General features: G+C 36.0%; 1 protein-coding gene across 1 annotated transcript in view; it reads left to right on the top strand.

Moving 5' to 3' along the window:
* The first annotated feature begins 2,567 nt into the window (after positions 1-2,567).
* Positions 2,568-17,500, top strand: part of LOC143017449 (zwei Ig domain protein zig-8-like) — a 453,767-nt gene continuing 438,834 nt past the window's right edge. The window contains exon 1 of the mRNA XM_076172203.1: positions 2,568-3,217. Coding sequence (XP_076028318.1) covers positions 3,139-3,217 — 79 coding nt within the window. The 5' untranslated portion in view covers positions 2,568-3,138. The remainder of the gene's footprint in view (positions 3,218-17,500) is intronic.

Genomic DNA, 17,500 nt, shown 5'->3' with positions numbered 1-17,500 from the left:
ATAATTAGGATATCACGTGTTTCATGTCATAAGCGGCTAGAATTAACCCTTTTCGGACCTCGCTATGTCTTTATAATATTCAAGACAATTTATATGATTTTAGTGAGAGAATGCGTTGCAGAAAAAAATGCTTGGCGCAGAATGGAAAGAGAAATTGACGAATTAAGAAAAAATTAAATCTCATACAAGAGGTCAAACTTGATACGACGATGCACGATTAAGAATATTTTTCATGGTGCAGTTTGAAATATGAACAAATTGCTGAGAGAGAACACAAGAAATATATATTAATCCTTTTAAATACACAGTCTTGTGTAACATATAGCAAGGTTGTATGTTTCGGTTCAATGTCTGTGCTAGCAATAGACAGCTGATACCAACGTAACGTAATAGATTAATACACATGTCCAAAAAACAACATTGAGTAATTACCAATTATCACTATTGAAGATCTCCCTAGATGAATAGAACAACTTGAAATAAATCTAGTATATATGACCAAAATCGTATATAATGAGTTTAAACAAAATACCTCATCCAAAGTGAAAAATAGAATGAGCAATAAAGACAGTTGATACAAACGTAAAGTAATAGATTAATACATATGTCCAAAATCATATATTGATTAATTACCAATTATCACTATTGAAGATCTCCCTAGATGAATAGAACAACTTGAAATAAATCTAGTATATATGACCAAAATCGTATATAATGTGTTTAAAAAAATACCTCATCCAAAATGAAAAATAGAATGACTTTTACTGAGTAGGTTCAAGAAAGGCAATATTCATTACTTCAAGAACTGCGTTGGTGATTCGCTTTCTTTCATCGTATATTTGCATACTTAATGACCTCCTCATTGAAATATCTCTATCAGAAAGAAGTTGATATTACTTTGCATTTCCGCAAACCTGATAAGGCTGAAATGCGTAATAGGTCTTTCCAAGAAATAAATTAGACTTGAGATTTTTTTTTATCAATTAGGTGTTTGAAAAGAAATAGGATAATTTGGTGTCGTTAAACTTTTTTTTAAGTTCATTCTCAGAGAAATGCTTTGAATGTACACACATCTAACTTTCAGAGGAAAGTAAGAACTTCAGGGAATTTATTGAAATATGTGATTAATCAATTAGAAATAAATTAGACTTGAGATTTTTTTTATCAATTAGGTGTTTGAAAAGAAATAGGATAATTTGGTGTCGTTAAACTTTTTTTTAAGTTCATTCTCAGAGAGATGCTTTAAATGTACACACATCTAACTTTCAGAGGAAAGTAAGAACTGCAGGGAATTGATTGAAATATGTGATTAATCAATTAAAAATGAATTAGACTTGATATTTTTTTATCAATTAGGTGTTTGAAAAGAAATAGGATAATTTGGTGTCGTTAAACTTTTTTTAAGGTCATTCTCAGAGAAATGCTTTAAATGTACACACATCTAACTTTCAGAGGAAAGTAAGAACTGCAGGGAATTTATTAAAATATGTGATTAATCAATTGTCTATTGAGGTAGGGGATGCCAATGTCTTCAGAAACTCGTAAACAACTTAAATGATCGTTTCTACAAGTAAGTTTAAGACTTTGTTGCTGAAGATGTTAAACAAAGTTGGGACTATCGAAACATTGTACAAATAAATAGTTCATCCTTCCATAACGTTTCCTAGCCTGCTTGTCGCCAATTACCTTTCTCTTCCACGTAGAAGAAATACGAGAGTATTAAACGGTAACTTTTGATCAAATAACATCACATAATAATGAATTGGGTCATAATGTTTAGAAAGATATAGAAAATAGAAAATATCCTACAATCTTAGATTTTACTCTCGCTTTTACGTCTCGCTAATTCCTCGTAAAATCGGTAATGGTACTCGAGGTCATTGATATGTCAGTCTAATTACAAGATAATTAAAGACCAACAGCTGGAAGGAGGAAAGTCTTAGGTGAATGACAGTAATATTGGTGTTAGATATTCCAGTAAAATATTTAATAAATACCCAGCAACATTTGAGTCTAAATGAATCTCCACATAATTTGACGTTCAAATGATTTCCCTGGAGTTTTTCTTTTTCGTCTTTTCCTCCTCTTCCTCCTCCAGGTTTTTATTTTTATTTTCCTACAAAGAGAGAGAGATATAGAGGTAGAAGTAGAGAGGAAGAGAGAGACAATAAGAGAAAGAGACAGCAACAGAGAGAGAGAGAGGCAGAGCTGGAGAGAGAGAGATAGAGACAGACAGAGGCAGAGGTAGTGACAGACAGACAGGCACGCACACACACACACACACACACACACACACACACACACACACACACACACACACACATAACCCTTAGTATATACATAGATATATATACTATGTATGTACATACAGAAAGAGAGAGAGAATGAGAAAGAGAAAGAGAGGGACAGAACAAGAGGAGGCTAGTTTGCAATTTTATTCCTCTTTTTTTTTCTCTTCTTCCCGCAGAGTGTCCTTAAATCTCTGATGGTCATTCAGAGGCGGGGAGAGGTAGTCGACATTGCCTTCCAGGATGTGCTGAACTCAGAGCCTTGCCAAGTCCCGTTGGTGGCTCTCCAGTTGTCTTTGGTTTCGAGTTCCTCTTGAAGGTTCTTAAAAAAAAAAAAAAAATCGTTCTTTTCTACATGGATGGCTACTAAGATGTACTGAATCTAATCAGTGAAAAGTATGTTTGATATTTATTTTCAGTGAGGTAGAATGGTGCATATCAGTGTTACCAGGATATAGATAAAGCAAAAATGTGCGAAATGAGATCAAAGAGTGGAAAGTTATTAGTGAAACGATGAAATGTAAGTGAACAAATTAGTGTATAGTACGAACTAGAGCCTCTTGTGAAGAACTATAGAAGGCCTAACACTTGTGATGTGAAAATGTAACACCAAAATGGAACACCGAAAAAACATTGAAAATGCCCAGAACTTTTTTCTTAAAGACACTAGGACATGGGCACAAGCCTTTTGGAATCGTAGATTTACGTAGGCAATGACACGGGAGAGAAACTTGTCGACAAGGCGTTTCTGACCTGTCGTAACAAATTCTTGTGTCGTGCCCATACCTTCGGAGACCGGCCGGAAGTGACGTCAGCGTCACCACAACCACCTGGAGCGACAAGCGTCAGGATGAAACTCCTCGTGCTGCACGCGCTCCAGCTGGTGCAGCTGGTCATGCTGCTGACAAAAGGAAGCTGCGAAGCAGGAGGTGAGTACTGAATTCTTTCTAGTGAGCTTATAGAAATAACATCTTCGACCAGCTGTCTCTGAGGAGGCAGACGGAATCTATTAGTGGCGGCGCATCAGCTTGGTCAGGGGCAGTATATCTACTGCCTAAGATATAATGCAAGGTATTACATTCTCTTTGTAATATTTTTCTATATTTTTAAGGAATTTTCTTTCCTAATATCGAACTTTTTAATGCTAAATGCCTTATATAGATTACTATGTTACCACTTTATTCCCTATTTCAAAATTTACGGAAAGAAATGTCAACACGGAACGGAAGTAAACGTTTTAGGTGTTTGGGTCATTACCAAACAAATTTATTCAACCTAAGTGAAACTTTGGGACAAAAAAGGATATCAATTAGTACTCCGCTGTAGCCAAAATCCACGCCTCGGATCAATTTTATTTTTAGTAACAATCATTACAAATATAGGAATTTTGACATCAACCAGGCAAAGGTGCAATGGAAATATTCTCTTCTCTCCCGTGGTTTTCAGTTTCTGAATATATAAGAGCAAAATGTTTATACTATAGTTTTTTTTTGTTTTTTTTTCTGTTTTTGTTGCATTGCTGCCGACCCGGGCCGTGGCAGAAGACAGGGATGATCCCTCATCCACGAGGAGCTAAGATGAGAAAGGGGGAAGGGTGGTGGATGGGAACGCCAGGAGTGGGAGAAGGTGCTCGCTTTTGACTTGAGTATCTTTTTTATAAGGGTAGGAAAGCCCTTGGCATACTGATAGATTTTTTTTTTTTTTTTTTTAAATGACCTGCTGTGCTGATAGAACTGAGAGTAATCTATTATATTTTACAAGAACAGTTCCAAGGGAAATGTCTTCAGATGATAAATATAGTAGATCAATTGTTTTCATACCTTTCGCTGACCGGCACCCCGGTGTCCCACAGCATCTGCGAGGGAAACTTTCGGTGTTCTTAAAAAAAAAAGATCTTTCCTTATATAAATCATTGGAAGGGAAAGATTTATACAGGGACTTTTTCTTAGAAATACCACCGTAAGAATCTTATGATAGTATTATAAAAAAAATCTTTCCCTACATAAATCTTTCCCTTCCAAGGGTTTATATAATATTTATATAAGGAATCTTTTTTTTTTTTTTTTTTTTTATAGAATACCACCGTTTGGACTGTCTGCATTGTATTCGTATGGGGCAGTCACATTTGGAGCCCAGTCCGAGGACAGAGTGTCAGCCCCTCGGGGTTGGACGTCTAATAGGGAGTTATAAAGTTGATGGAGTTGGAAGAGTGTGGCAGGGAGAGGAACCTCTCTGACTTCCTTCTTTTTGTACAAAACCATTTGCAGATACCCGCCATTAGTCTTAAGAAAATAAACACATCGAGAAACTGTAGACTTAAAACGGGGAGAATGTGTACAATTGTAACATGATTTTCAGGCGCAAATATCTACCTGAATAAATAAATATATCAATACATAAATTGAGTAAATATCAAACAAAGAAATAGAGAAATAAATTAAAACATCTGAACATTTTTACCGCCTCATTCCACACAGTCTGCGATATTTACGTGTATAATTGCAGCATGTACGATGAATTCCAAATAAAGATCACAAGATTAAACACGTACGATTCGGCGGGTATATAGTTAATCTAAAATCGGAACTGGATGATAATTTATTTGCACAAATGAGTACGATATGGTAATGAATCTGAATGTGGTTACTTAATTGCTCGTAACGGTATACATGAATATACATACACACATGTACACATACGCACACGAATATGTATAAACGTTCACATATGCAAAGGAGTATACGTATGCACACGAATATGCATATGCACATACGCGCATACGCGTGTACACACACACACACACACACACACACACACACACACACACACACACACACACACACACACACACACACTACGGCGGTCCGGGTTCGACTCCCGCCCAGGGCTGAAATAATTTCAGTACCGCTTCGCTGCGGGGTGTTACTCCAACTCTAATGGGCGGGAAGCTGGGTGTGTGTGTGCGTGTAAGGTCACAGCTTTACCCATAGACCGGTTATATATGACCTCAGCTCTCTTCCAGGAGGGAAATAGTGCTGTAGATCACGGGTTCAACACGTGATCCAAGACCATGGTGAATCTCTCTCTCTCTCTCTCTCTCTCTCTCTCTCTCTCTCTCACACACACACACACACACACACACACACATACACACACACACACACACACACACACACACACACACACACACACACACACACACACACACACACACACACACACACACACACACACACACACACACACACTCAAAGCACGAAAGGAACAACAGTACAGAGATAGAGAAAAATATTTCTACATTTTTAAGCTGTGGTACATTCAGGGACAGATCCTGAGGGAAAAGAAACACTGACGGTACTGTTTGATCAGTCATGTGAATTTATGTACCATTTTGAAAATAAAAAAAGTTTTAGTAGGAAAGCGTCAGAATATGTAAATAACAGGAAAGACCGCAAGGGATTCACGCCTTTGGATTAACATCACAGCATGATCCGATTCAAGAAGTCTTAGGACAATCTGAACCATTTTTAGATGCTAAGAAATGCTTAGGATAATATGAATTATTCTTAGGTTCAAAGACGTGCTTATTCTATATACTTTCTATCCGATCATATGCAGTAGCAAATTCGTAAAATGAACTTTATCTGAAGGCAATTTGAGCCATTTTTAGATGCTAGGAAGTGCTTAGGATAATCTGAATCATTCTTAGGTTCAAAGACGTGTATTCTATATACTTTCTATCCGATCATATGCAGTAACAAATGCGTAAAATGAACTTTAAAATTTAGGAAAATAAAGGTTAAGGGAATTGTGGTCGCATTAGATAAGGAAAATATTCTACGTCTTTTATTCTTCACATATTATTTTAGTGTATATCACTCCATATGAAAGTAATTGGTGGAGGTCATTAACAACGCTTCTCAATCTATGATTATCAGGTACGATGGAGGGAAAGACGCATTGTGACCAACTATGCACAAATATGAGTTATATTGAATTTAGTATAAGAATTGATAATTACAAGAAATGTTTACAAAATGAGACAATATACAAAACGAATAGAATAAAATATGGAGATTACAAAGCCAGGGAGTACAGATTACAAAATCAGTTTGAATAGTTGAGAAGTACAAATTACATCGATTTTATGTACAGCATATGAGTGTACACGTACACGGGAATACAGGTTTGTACGTACACATAACTACGTACATACATATATATGCACATATACATACATACATATTAACATACATATATACAAACATGCATATATTACATACGTACATATATATATACCGTACATACGTTACATACATATGTTTTACTAATATGTCTATGAATAAACAAACCAGTTGTAATACTATTTCATTATTTTTCTGAAGAATTCTTAACGAGATGAAATATTCTTTCTGGAAGTAGATGATATTGCAGGAATTTCCGTCGAGATCCCAAGTCATTTCGTAACATCATCTCTGTCTCTGATCCACATCAAACATTTGAATGGCAGAAAACCTCATCTGAAGAACGGGAAAAATTTGTTTACATATCTAAAGAAGATCACTTATTCAGATTTAAAATGCACATTGGCGTTTCCTTGTCAACACTTTCTAAGATTCTCAGCCCGTTTTATCGCATATGCCGTTCTTATGTACTGCTGTTCTTTTAACCTCCTGGTGACTGCCTGAGTAATGAAAATTATCGCTTAGCATTCTCGTAATCCGTGGTTCCCAACCCCAGGGTCGCGACCCAAACTAGGGTCGCGAGGGTGTTTTTGAGGGTCGCCAGAGGGTATGAAATAAAGTTTCCTTTCTTTTTTAACTTTTTTTTTCATTCAAGTTTCAAATGTATTTAAATTCATTGTGCTAGTAAATATAAACTGAACTATAAAAACGAAAGTTTATAAACATTATGCAAGTACGTAGAAATATAACATGAAATGGTTGAATTTATTATTTCAATTAGGGTCGCGACTCCAGGCTAAGAGTGGATTTAGGGTCGCAGCCAAAAAAGGTTGGGAAACACTGCTCTAAGTCAGTGGTTCCCAATCTGTGTGCCGCGGCACCAAAGAGTGCCGTGAGATCAACTGAGGGTGCGCCGCCAAAATTCATGTCAAAAATAATTTTCGTATAACCGACTCTCTCTGTCATCCATTTTTGTTCATTAAAGCAGCATCAGTGTAAAGACGAGTACTTTCATACTATCTAGGGACAAATTCTTGTGACACTGATGTAGAATCAACAAACTACTGACAAACTAGAATTTAGATTTTCTAGTAAGGTTGCCGGGGGCTTCTGAAAGGCTTTTCAAGGGTGCCTCAAGCCATAAAGGGTTGGGAATCATTGCTTTAAGTACTATTAGAGTTCGGTTTGTGGTCTTCAATTTTGGGGCTCTTGAAACCTTTTTGCTGTTCACGGATTCCGATTTGAAAATCGTTGGGTTCCATGATGAACCAATTTGTAAGTTAGGTTCTTGTTGGACTGTTCTTTTCAGATGAGATATAATCTAAGAAATAGGTAAATAAATGAATGAATAAAAATAAATAAGATAGATAAATCAATCAATAAATGTAAATAATAACAGTGACAAAATAATGTATAGATAAAGGGGAAAGATGAATATGATTCCAGTGACGTTCTTGTGGTATCTACCATGATGCAAATGTACCTGACGATTACTAAAACATTATCGAAACGTATCCCATGACACCATTTATACGGAGATATCATGAAACTTTTGTTGGGGTTTGGAATCCAGAAGAGCTCTATTTTGTGGTATCTACCATGATGCAAATATACCTGACGATTACTAAAACATTATCGAAACATATCCCATGACACAATTTATACGGAGATATCTTGAAACTCTTGTCGGAATTTGGAATTCAGAAGAGCTCCATCTTATAAACGAGGCCCACGCATACTTGTTTCGTAAACGCGTGGCTGGAAACAGGTTGCATTTAGACACTGTTTTATCCTTCTTTTAGAAATTCCATGACGGCTGGAGTACATGAGTCAACGGGACAATGGCCATGTTAATGGGGCTTGAAAGAGAAAAGTTACATTTTTTGAAAAAGGAGGACATTATCTCTCATTTTCGGGTGCACAGCTTTAGGTAGCCCAGATACTGAGACTGTTTGAAACAATGGGGATTTGGAATAAGATGTACGTTGATAAATATATTTGAATATGTAGCAGTTGAATGTAGATATAAATATACGTGGGAACAAATCCATATTCTCACTCTCACTCTCTCTCTCTCTCTCTCTCTCTCTCTCTCTCTCACTCTCTCTCTCTCTCTCTCTCTCTCTCTCTCTCTCTCTCTCTCTCTCTCTCTCTCTCTCTCTCTCTCTCTCTCTCTCTCTCACACACACACACACACACACACACACACACACACACACACACACACACACACACACACACACACACACACACACACACACACTTGCTTACGTTTACACACACGCTCATGCAGAAATACAATTAAAAATAAGATAAATACAAGCAAGAATACAAATGTAGATACAAACAGATACGAATAAACACAAATACAAATCCGCATACACACATACACACAAGCACACGCACACACACACACACACACACACACACACACACACACACATACACAGACACAAACACACACACACACACACACACACACACACACACACACATACACACACACACATACACACAAACACACACACACACCCACATTCATACATACACCCGCACGCACTCATATACTCTAAAATTATTCAATATAGTATTTAGAATCTATGAATACAATTTAGAAATTGAAAATATATAAATTGTTCACATTTATTTTTCAAGCTATCACTGATAGGAAACATTGTATTGTATAGTTCAGGGACTTTAAGCAAATTTACCGAAAATCGTTTGATCGGGGTTTTCTTTTAGAATTTATTTAAACTAGGCATATGTATGCTGGCATGTAGTGTGTATGAGCTCAGGTAGATGGGTCTTTAGAAGGTGAGGAGCTTACGCCAGGAGACGCTTAGCTGTACTTGGACTGTTGGAGAAGGTACCAATCACTACTGGGTATTGGAGAGGAGTGCGGGATTCGAACCCACAGAAAAGTAATCGTAAAACTAGCACATTTCCGTTTAGGTATTTAGGTTGATCATATACGTTCATGAATGAATTGAATATGAATGTAAACATCTATGTCACTACTGAAACCATTTTCTTTGGGTACTTTGTGTTAATCTTTAATTTCCTCTAATTGCCACTTTATCATTGTCTGTCTCTTTTTCGATTTTTTCTCTTGACCAATGTTTTTCTATTTTCTTTTTTCCTTCTTCCGTATTCTTTTGTCACAACAATTTCGATTTTCTGCTGCTCGTTAGTCATGAAGCGATTTCTCTTTAGTCATGAAACGTTTTCTCTGTGCCATAAGCGTTTCCCTTTGACCGTAAACGTTTCCTTTATGAGATCTTCAGGAAAGACCAATTATTCTTGTCGCTTTCTTGGACGTACCCAGATGTCGTAAAGAGATTTTAGATCCTAGATAACTTCTGATCTAGATTTTGTGTTCTAGTTCTAGCTCAATATTCTAGATCTTCAAGAAGGATAAATTATTATTCTCGTTTTCTTGGACGCATCCAAATGTCGTAAAGAGATTTTAGATCCTAGATAACTACTGATCTAGATTTTGTGTTCTAGTTCTAGCTCAATATTCTAGATCTTCAAGAAGGACCAATTATTCTTCTCATTCTCTTGGACACATCCAAATGTCGTAAAGAGATTTTAGATCCTAGATGACTTCTGATTCTTGATCTAGATTTTCTGTTCTAGTTTTGGTTCAATATTCTAGATCTTCAAGAAGGATAAATTATTATTCTCGTTTTCTTGGACGCATCCAAATGTCGTAAAGAGATTTTGATCCTAGATGCCTTCTGATTCTTGATCTAGATTATGCGTTCTAGTTTTGGCTCAATACTCTAGATATTCAAGAGTTTAATAAATCATACAATGTAATTAGAATTGTTTTAAAGTAGGGCATATTCTCATATCATTGAAGTCCAATAGATTTCTGTTTATATATATATATATGTATATATATATATATATAATATATATATATATATATATATATATAATATATATATATATATATATATTTTTTTTTTGCCGCTTTCATAGCACTTTTTTTTGTATCAAACTCTATAAAATGCCTCATCTAGCTATAGACCCCTGCTCTAGATGAAGTATTTCATATTCCATTATGTTTAATCAATTATATTATTATGGTTTATATTCTAAATGATTGGATTTTGCTTGACATGTAATATATATTCTTATTCAAGATTTTTGGTAATCTAGTCAGTTTTCTATATATATATATATATATATTTATCCTACAATGGGTTTTGATTTCGTTACATCGGCAAAGTGTGTCGAAAATAGGTCTTTGAATTCATTCCAAGGTGGAAGACAGGAAAAATAATAATAATAATAATAATAATGATAAAATGAAAAATAATGAAATAAATTAAATAGATAAAGACAAAAATGATAAACGATAAATACAGATAACCAAAACAGTAAACGAACAATTGATGGGTATAACATTACATTGCTCAAGTATGTTTATATCTAATGTGTGCTTAGTTTTATATTTGAGATTCAAGTGAGCTAATCCTTTGCAGACTGAGCGAATTCTCGCAACGCCACCACTACTACCTTCAACTATTCATTCATTCATTCCTTTCTTCATTCATTCCATTTATTCATTCAGTCAGTCAGTTTATCCATTCATTCATTCATTCATTCGTTCATTCATTCACTCAGTCCATTCATTCATTCATTTATTCATTCAGTCAGTCCATCCATTCATTCATTCGTTCATTCATTCACTCAGTCCATTCATTCATTCATTCAGTCAGTCCATCCATTCATTCATTCGTTCATTCATTCACTCAGTCCATTCATTCATTCGTTCATTCATTCACTCAGTGCATTCATCCATTCATTCATTCAGTCCATTCATTCATTCAGTCAGTCAGTCCATTCATTCATTCATTCTTTTATTCACTCATTCATTTATTCCTTCAGTTAATTAATCAATTAATTAATTCATATGTTCATTTATCTTCTTATCAATTTTCCTATCTATTCATTTTTAATATTCTGGCAACCACGCTATTATCATATTAATCTTTTCTCATTCTTTATGTGTAGGGGATGAACCGACAGTCGTGGGGTCTTGAGTCGCTGCTTGACAAGACCTAAAGTTTGATTGCGAAACTTGTTTGCAATGAGATGCAACCTTCTGTAAATAGTGTCCTCTTGTCTGCCGACTTGTTGGCATTTACTCCTGATTTTTTCTTTAATAATCCTTTTGGTCTCAGAGGGCTCCTGTAGGTTGGATAAAGTCATCAAACGCTAGCTGGGACATGATTTTGAGAGTTCATAAGGTCTTATTGTTTGATGCAGGCTCACTAACCTTGCGGTTGTTGGTGTTAAGAATATAAAGAATAAACATTTAGATAAGTGAATAAAATTACTTTACACTTACAAATGCAGGCTCTTTGTATAGACACTTTTGCCCATTGGCCCCTATTGGGTAAAAAAAAAAAATCGATTTTGTATTTATCTATTTAATTAATTTTTATCATTATCGTTTTTTATCATTGGGAAACAAATAATTTAATGAGGCCTGTCATCAAGTCCAAGCACTGATAACCTCTTGAGCTTTCTTTGAACCCGTCGTCTTTGTCTTATATCCACCGGTACGTGACATTCATTAGTGTCTGTTAAGTTAGGAACTATCCTCATTAGGGACATACCTGTGGCCGAAGTGGTATATTGTGCCTAATGGTCATATGTTGCTAGGATGAGTGATATTCACGGATATCCTTTGCGATAGCTTTCGGTCAACCAGATTACATACGACCAAGTGTCAAACCGTTGCCCCCAGGTCTCGCTTCCGGTAGATCAGGGGCAACGGCCATCGGTTGTCTCTCAGAGTGATAGAAGAGACTCAATTCTGTGTAGGTAGGGCGAGATTAGGGAAGTATAGAACGAGATGTAAAATATATTTTCTGTGTGGTAGATAGATCTCTAGGGGGAAAGAGCCTTAAAACTATTTTGATGAGAGTTAGATCCTATTATCAGGTATCTGTCACTTGTCCTGACTCCTAGCGTTAAGTGTCCCCTAGCGTAAAATTCTCCTTACCATCACATAGAACATCACCTGTAAGATCTTAGCATTATTCCATTGGACAGTATCGTTCAATTTATGTACTGGATATCAGGTAGGCAAGGCTAGATGATTACCATATATGATACGAGAATTTCTGTTAAAAGAGGTCATTCTTAAAGTATTATGACAATGAACGTAACGGGTCTTAGTTTTATGCTCTCTCTCTCTCTCTCTCTCTCTCTCTCTCTCTCTCTCTCTCTCTCTCTCTCTCTCTCTCTCTCTCTCTCTCTCTCAATGTTTCTACCTCTCTCTCTCTCTCTCTCTCTCTCTCTCACACACACACACACACACACACACACACACACACACACACACACACACACACACACACACACACACACACACAGAAATATTACATGACATAGAATATTGCACTGGCAGGAACACTAATCTATCAAGAAGTGAAAATATCTTTATTTGTTGCAAGACTTTCTAGAGGCATTGTGTTACATGGAAATTATTTTATTCAATTAGAAGAATTTCTTCCCAAAGTCTCCCAAATTTCGAGAACTCCCCCACATAACTCTGAAGCTCGTTGTCATCTTACCATAGAAACACAAACAGTAACACCACAATATTTTCAGCCAGAATTTGATAAAGTTGTGAAAAAGTGAGGTGGTTTCATCTTTGCCTGTAGACTTTCGCGTTGGAAGGTCGTGGAGGTATATTTCAAGGAGGGAATTGATGCATAAAACTGCGGGAGAACGTTAGAAAATATAGATACACGTAAAATTTAGAAACGTAGTGGTCGTAACACAAAAGTAAAATAAAACTTACACCCACTCTCGGAGAAAGATAAGCTGAGATACAGAGTAAACCGTATATTTCGACCACCAGCTGTGGTCCTCTCCAGCAGTTACATGTAACTGCTGAAGAGAACCACAGTTAGTGGTCGAAATATACAGTTTACCCTGTATCTGAGCTAATTCTTTCTCCGAGAGTGGGTATAAGTTTTATATAGATACACGTTAAAGATGAAGAACGAAGATACAAGTAAAGGATAAGCCTATACCAATTGACTGTGTGCGTACGAGAAAGCATTAATAAGGTTTTTTGACATAAAAATTACTTTGTCATCTTTCGTTACTCCTCAGTTCTCTCTCTCTCTCTCTCTCTCTCTCTCTCTCTCTCTCTCTCTCTCTCTCTCTCTCTCTCTCTCTCTCTCTCTCTCTCTCTCTCTCTTGCGCACCTGACTTGTGCACTGGGCTATATTCGGAAGTGTGCTGCTATTGCATTCATTTAGTTGTGGGTTCGAGTCCCCCGCTTCTCCCCGATTACCAGCAGTAAGAGTTACCTGACCCAATAGTCCAAGCGCATAGGGCAAAAGTGACAGCTCCGGCCGTAGCTACGCTCCACATGGAGTAGGCTCCTCATCACGCGCGCACACACACACACACACACACACACACACACACACACACACACACACACACACACACATATATATATATATATATATATATATATATATATATATATATATAATATGTGTGTGTGTGTGTGTGTACATATGTGTGCGTGTGTATACGAGTATACATATATATATGTGTGTGTGTGTAAGTGTGTCTATACATATAATATAATGTGTGTTTTAAATACGTATTCAAAGCTGCATGAAGAAGATAAGAGCAGGTTAATTACGTGTTGAATAAGCGTCCACACGGTATTGCCAGACTCCATTTCATGCTGAGATCCCACTGAGATGAGCGTAATTAATCCTTAATTGTGATGTTTAGAGGGAGTAATTTAGATACTTCGACGGATACTAAAGGTCGTCTGATTTCTTCAGGTCCGAATTGTAAAAGAATACAAGGTTGAAAATAATATTCAAATAGAGAAATGAAAAATTAAGATAAATGAAAAAGAAATTGATTTGTTAGAAAAGAGTAAGATGAAATGAAATGGGATAAAATGATGATATAATAAAATATAAACAAAATAAATATATGAATAATTAAATAAAGTTTTATGGAAAATGTAGGTCTTTGTTATCGTCTGTCGAGTGACAAAGAACTTTAAGACCTCAACTATTTCGCCTCGGGGCCAACACATAGACAGAAATGGATGAATATTGTAAAGGAATTTAAAGCCAAATCAGAATAAAAAATAAACTCGAGTATAGACGAGAAAGGGAGATAAAGAACATAAACAAAAATGAATGAAGATTGTAAAAGAATTTAAAGCAAATCAGTAACGCAAACGTTGAGAAATTACTTTAAACGTTGCTTTCCTCCATCCACCTCCTGTGATCTCTTTACCTTGTCACTGACCTGTCCTCCCGAACTCGTAGATAGCGAGAACGGGAAGGTCCGTGAGTCTCCCATCCTGTCAGTCCACCTTTCCATGTTAATTGCTTCAAATCCAATGAAGACTCGAAGATGCAAAGTTGCCTGATTCACACACTCTTGCCCCGAGGTGGAGCCAACGGCTCGTCTTTCGGTTCTTTTGATTAAATTGCCTGTGATAAAAGTCTACTGCATCTTCTTCCTTTCATCCACTGAAAGGACTCTGTTTTCCGAGACTCAAAGGGTTTACTTTCCTGGACATGTCTGTGTTCTCCAGTTTCAGAGTCTTATTTTGCTTTAAATTCTTTTACAATCTTCATCCATTTTTGTCTATGTTCTTTATCTCCCTTTCTTGTTTATGCTCAAGTTTATTTTCTATTCTGATTTTGCTTTAAATTCCTTTACAATCTTCATCCATTTTTGTCTATGTTCTTTATCTCCCTTTCTTGTCTATGCTTGATTTTATCTTTTATTCTGATTTTGCTTTAAATTCCTCTACAGTCTTCATCCATTTTTGTCTATGTTCTTTATCTCCCTTTCTTGTCTATGCTCGAGTTTATTCTTTATTCTGATTTTGCTTTAAATTCCTTTACAATCTTCATCCTTTTTTGTCTATGTTCTTTATCTCCCTTTCTTGTCTATTCCAGAGTTATTTTTTGTTCTGATTTTGCTTTAAATTCCTTTACAATCTTCATTCATTTTTGTCTATGTTTTTTGTCTCCCTTTGTTGTCTATTCCCGAGTTTATCTTTTATTCTGATTTTCCTTTAAATTCCTTTACATTCTTCATCCATTTTTGTCTATGTTCTTTATCTCCCTTTCTTGTGTATATTCGAGTTATATTTTTCTTGAGATCTCCAGTTTCAGAGTCTGATTTTGCTTTAAACTCATTTACAATCTTCATCCATTTTTGTCTATGTTCTTTATCTCCCTTTCTTGTCTATGCCCGAGTTTATTTTTTTCTTGAGGTCTCCAATTTCAGATTCTGATTTTGCTTTAAATTCTTTTACAATCTTGTGTTGGGTGGCTACTAAATAAAAGTCGACTTGAGGGAAACACACTGTAATCTCTGATGCTGACAACTAATACGTGTGTATACAACGAGAGCTGGCTTTCAACTGACGCCACGCCTGATTTTACTTTAAATTCCTTTACAATCTTCATCCATTTTTGTCTATGTTCTTTATGTCCATTTCTTGTCTATGCCCGAGTTGATTTCTTTTTTCTTGGGATGTCCAGATTCAGATTCTGATTTTGATTTAAATTCTTTTACAATCTCCATCCATTTTTGTCTATGTTCTTTATGTCCATTTCTTGTCTACTCCCGAGTTGATGATTTTTTCTTGAAGTGTCCAGTTTCAGATCCTGAGTTTGCTTTAAATTCATTTACAATCTCTATCCATTTTTTGTCTGTTTTCTTAATCTCTCGTTCTAGTCTACGGTCGAGTTGATTTTTTTGTCGAGGTGTCCAGTCTCGGATCATGATTTTGCTTTAAATTCCTTTTCAATCTCCATCCATTTTTGTCTATGTTCTTTATTTCTCTTTCTTGTCCATACCCGAGTTGATTTTATTTTATTTGTTTTATTTTTGAGGTGTCTAGGCTCAGATCCTGATTTTGCTTTAAATTCCTTTACAGTCTTCATTCATTTTTTGTCTATATTATTTATCTTCCTTTCTTGTCTACGGTTGATTAATTTTTTTTCTCGAGGTGCCCACTTTCTGATCCTGATTTTGCTTTAAATTCCTTTACAATCTCCATCCATTTATTGTCTGTTTTCTTTAACTCTCGTTCTAGTCTACGGTCGATTTTTTTTTTTTTTTTTTTTTTCCGTGGTGTCCACTTTCTGATCCTGATTTTGCTTTAAATTCCTTCACAATCTCCATCAATTTATTGTCTGTTTTCTTTATCTCTCGTTCTAGTCTATACAAGAGTTTATTCTTCTCTTCTTTTTACTAATTCCTCTTTTCTTTGGATTTCTCCCGTTCTTGTCTCCATCTGTTTGTTTCACTACATTTCCTCCCCTCTTTCTCGCTCTTTTATTTTTATGAATTTCTCTCATTTTTCTCTCGCCGTCTCTCTCTCTCCCCTTCCTGATCTCCTATTCAGATTTTCTTTATTTTTTTCGTTTGCGTTCCTGTCCATTTCTTCTTTCAATCTCTTTCTCTATAATTTCATTTCATCCATTTACCTACATTATAACCTCAGAAATCACGATCTTTTAATCTATTAGCCCTATTTTCATTTATTGAATATTTTCCTTCATTATCTCCTGTGTACCTATTTTCTCTCTCTCTTAAATTCTCTTCCTTTTCTATCCCCCTTTTTTAATCGCTATTCCTCCATTTACGCTCTGTATATTTCTCTTCTTTTTTTTTTTTTTTTTTTTATGTCTTTGCATATTTCCTCTCATTTCGCCCACCTCCTCCGCTCCCCACCAGTTCTTCTCTTCCTTTGTTCCATAACTTCTGCCATTTTATCTTTTCTCATCTCAGGCCCTCTTTCGTCGTCTCATTTTAATCCTTCATTCTCCCCTTTCTCCGTTTTATCGCCTTTCCTCGACTTGACCTATTTTTGTATCGTACTTGACACCAACTCACTCTCCCCTCTTCCTACTCCACCTCTCTCTCCTCTCTTCCTACTCCACCTCTCCTCACTCCACCTCTCCTCTATTCTCCCTCCACCTCCCTCTCCTC

The sequence above is a fragment of the Oratosquilla oratoria genome, chromosome 32, assembly GCF_046742065.1.
Source record: "Oratosquilla oratoria isolate Oo_2021 chromosome 32, ASM4674206v1, whole genome shotgun sequence".
Lineage (NCBI taxonomy): Eukaryota > Metazoa > Arthropoda > Malacostraca > Stomatopoda > Squillidae > Oratosquilla > Oratosquilla oratoria.
Note: the sequence above shows the minus strand (reverse complement) of the source record. Positions and strands in the feature narration are given on the sequence as shown.